Source organism: Melampsora larici-populina, assembly GCF_000204055.1.
Source record: "Melampsora larici-populina 98AG31 unplaced genomic scaffold MELLAscaffold_39, whole genome shotgun sequence".
NCBI classification, from domain to species: Eukaryota; Fungi; Basidiomycota; class Pucciniomycetes; order Pucciniales; family Melampsoraceae; genus Melampsora; species Melampsora laricis-populina.
In genome coordinates this window covers 893,284-897,162 of record NW_006768803.1, presented here as the reverse complement: position 1 = coordinate 897,162, position 3,879 = coordinate 893,284, and the positions used below count along the sequence as shown (strand labels likewise).

The 3,879-nt window shown below is 40.8% G+C and overlaps 1 protein-coding gene across 1 annotated transcript; it reads right to left on the bottom strand.

Moving 5' to 3' along the window:
- Positions 1-2,966: 2,966 nt before the first annotated feature.
- Positions 2,967-3,654, bottom strand: MELLADRAFT_109890 (uncharacterized protein; the record flags this gene model as incomplete). The annotated part of the gene is made up of 2 exons (XM_007413869.1): positions 2,967-3,011; positions 3,085-3,654. 2 exons carry the CDS (start codon positions 3,652-3,654, stop codon positions 2,967-2,969), a joined length of 615 nt encoding a protein of 204 aa, XP_007413931.1.
- Positions 3,655-3,879: the final 225 nt, after the last annotated feature.

Genomic DNA, 3,879 nt, shown 5'->3' with positions numbered 1-3,879 from the left:
TGATAAGTAGTTCAGGCTTCCAATTGCTGATAAATATCTATTTGAATCAACATTTTCTTCATCCTGATCCGGTGATGTTGGGATTTTTTGAGGATTCATGGGTGTCTTGGCGGTTTTTTCATCAGGTAAGAATGATTTGAGAATCTTCTTCGTCAATCCAGGTTGTGACAGTGAAAAGGTTCCGTCTTCATGTCTTGTAACATTGATGCCTACTATCTGATCTAATTTTGTTTCCCATTTGATTAATAGATCTTTCTTCAATTCATCTGCAATTTGTAATAAAAGTTCTTCACTGCTGCCTGTAACACCACCATCATCACTATGCAACCATATGATAACTGTTTCTTCTCCTCTTCTAAATATGTAAAGTGATTGATCGTATTGGCTGACTTTAAAACCGAGCTTAATTAAGATTTTGTGGATGTGTTTCCACCAGCATCTCGCACCTTGCTTCGTGCCATAAAGAGCTTGTAGAGCTTCTAAGATTTGTTTCTTTTTTCTAGCTTCACACATATAGCCTGTTGGTAGATTGAAATAAATTGTGATATTGATTGCACTATGTAGATAAGCTGATGTTATATTGAATGAGTGTACTGGCCATTTCTTGATTGCTGCAATTGTTAGCATGATTCTTAGTCCGGCAAACATTGCTGTTGGTGCGAAGGTATCAGTGTAATCTATGCCTTCTTTTTGTTTAAATCCTTTCGCTACCAGTCTTGCTTTGAACTTAGTTGGATTTCCTTCGTCATCAATTCTCTTATAAACAAATACCCACTTCAGATCTATTGGTGTGAGATTCTTGTCTTTCGGTCTGTCTACAACTCTCCATACCTTCATCTTCTCCATCATGTTCATTTCTGCATCACATGCCTCTCTCCATTCTTTTTGATGTTCAGATCTCATCGCTTCGGCATACGATTTCGGCGGGGTTAGGATTTTGAGGTACGCGTCACCATCTAGTGCATGGCCTGCAGCTAAATCTTGACGATCAATCTTCAGGTCTTCTGTGAAATCACCCAGCTTCAATGCATTGATTATGTGCTCAATGCTCATTTTCGGGTGACTCGTGGTATTCAAAGGGTTGTTCAGTGAAGTCGAGGATGTTGGTTTAGGTGATTGTTCGTCTTGATTATTGATCTTTTTTAATAATTTGTCTTCGTACGGGAACTGAGCTATGGCAGAGATAATTAACGTCTTAGATGCTGGATCGTAGAATAGCCAACCTTTACCACCTTCTACGTATCCTACCATTATACATTTGCGACTTCTGTCCTCTAATTTTCCTGGTTGTCTTTGGGCGTCATGCGTGTGCACAAAAGCGACTGATCCAAATGTTCGAATGATGTCCAGTTGAGGTTTCTTGCCATAAAATAGTTCATAAGGAGTGATGTTTCCGGTCACAGAATTTGGTATTCTGTTATGAAGATAAACTGCAGTCATGTAAGCTAAATGCCAAAATTGTTGTGGGAGTTTGGATGCAGCAAGGAGTGTTCTTGCCATGTCACCAATAGTCCTGTTCAGTCTTTTGGCTACCCCGTTCTGTTCAGGTTCGTATGGGTTTGAGAATTCGTGTTGGATGCCTTCTGTTTTGAGCCATTTATCAAATGCTGAGCTGATGTATTCTCCCCCTCTATCAGTTCAAATCTTCTTGATCTTCACTCCAGTTTGACGTTCCCATTTCTTGATGATGTTCATGAAATGTTGACTTACTTCCGACTTATGTTTGATAATGACAACATCTGAATAAGTTGATGCTGCGTCTCGAAATGTCACCATTAGTCTTTCACCTGATAAGCATGGCACAAATGGGCCGGTAATGTCTGACACTGCTATTTCTAGCAGGCCTACTTCCCTATTGGTTCGTCCTAGAACACGTTTCCTAGTGCTTTTGCACCTGATACAGTCCTCACATGTTAACATGGATGAGGGCTTGACCTCTGGTAAACCGTATTCAGTTGGCTGAGCAAAGAGCCTTTGGATTTGTCTCATGGCGACGTGGCCAAATCGGGCATGCCATAAATTCGTCAACATAGGATCTGATTTCATTGTGCATAAAGACAAGTTTGAAAAATTTGAAACACATTTGATAGATTTTGAAAAAATGAACCATCTCTTGTTCTTATGAATAGCTTTAAGTTGTTGACCTGTTTTCATCGTCATAACGATATCGTGCTTTTCATCAATTGGCATTTTTGCTCCACCTTTTATCATAGCACCCGGAGACAGGATTGTGGCTGACGCTTTAGGGCAGTAATAGACGTTATCAATTGTCACAATGCTTCCATCTAGTGCACTTAATCGTAGTTGAACTTTACCAACGATAACTGCATTAGTATCCTGTGCTGCGGTGTGGACAGGAATTGGGTTGGGAAGAGGATTGTAATTGAATAAGAGTGACTTGTTGCTGCTTACAGCGTCAGTTGCACCCCCATCAAATAGACACTCAGTGGTTCCATCACTTTCACCATCAGGGAAACGTACACCCTCGGCTGACCAGTCTAATGCTGATGCGTGGACGACACTAGGTTTGGATTCAGACATTTCGACAGATTGAACGTTGACGCGTTGATTTTTGATCGTAGGACGTAAGTGATTGGGTTCAATACCGTTAGGTGGATATAGTGATTTTAAGCTGTACCAATTCGAAGTAGTTTTCCTCCAATCATAGAAATGAGCGCCCTTTCTACCAGTTTCATTCTTATAATCATTACAAACGTCATAGCTATGATTCCAACCACCACAATAAAAACATTCTGGAATACCCATTTTCACGTTGTTGACAGCTGAGTTAGGGATTGAGATGGGGTTGTCTTTTGATGCATTACGTTCATTTGCATTGGGCGATATAGCTGGTGGGCCTGGATTCCATCCTTTAATACGAGTTGGTGTTGCTTTGGTGATTCTGGTGAAGTTTTGTGATCGAGGGGCGTTCATGGGGGATGATCTAGCAGTGAAAAAAGGAGTGTTCATTCTCGGACGAGTTCTTTGGTTAGGTGTTGACATAGCGTTAACTGATAGATCATTAATCGCAGTTTGCAAATTGGAGATTGAGATCGTTTCTGAATCAGTCTTCTCTTGTGCTACATGCATTTGAATAGTGTCACATATTTCTGCTGCAGTGAATTCACCTGACTTTGATTTGAATACCGCATCAAGTTCTCTATTAACACCTTTGGTCATTTCCGGTGGCATGTGTAATTGATATAGAAAGCCTTTGAGTGAGTCATCAGATAATTTGAAACCAGTTGAATTTAATTCAGATAAGATGCTGTTGATTTTTGTGGTGTGAGATAAAACATCTGACTCATGAGGATCATAACGTAAAGAGACAAGTTTCTGAAATAATGCGAATTGGGCAGTTCGTCCTCCTTTTTGAAAGTGTTGTTTCAGAACTTTCAAAGCGTCAAGTGCGTGATCTTGATTTCTCGTTACAGGGCGTAGAGATTCGTCAATCGTGGTTTCAATGACTATCATAGCAGCAGTGTTCTCTTCGTTGTCGAGGCGTGTTGCAAACATCGGTTTGGTGCTTTCCCAGAAACGTTGAGCTCCAGTGATTAGGTATATCGTACGTTCAACGTCGTCCTGCCATTGGACCATATTTGATCCGTCTTTGGCTAAGTGTTTGAAAGTCGTCATCTGAGCAAGATTCACCATCCTATTGACTATGGAGTCAACAGCGCGATCTTCGGCGATTTGAGCTTGTGAGAGGTTTGGTTCCGACATGTTTCTTGATGAATTTGTATTGATGGACAGTAATGATAATTTACGAGTAACAGTGTCTGTAGATCTGGGCAATTCAGGTAATGGTGGTATTGGTTGTTCGTCAGGAGCAGTTGGGGTTACGTCTGGTGGGGAAACAGGAGCTATGTTTGGTCTAAG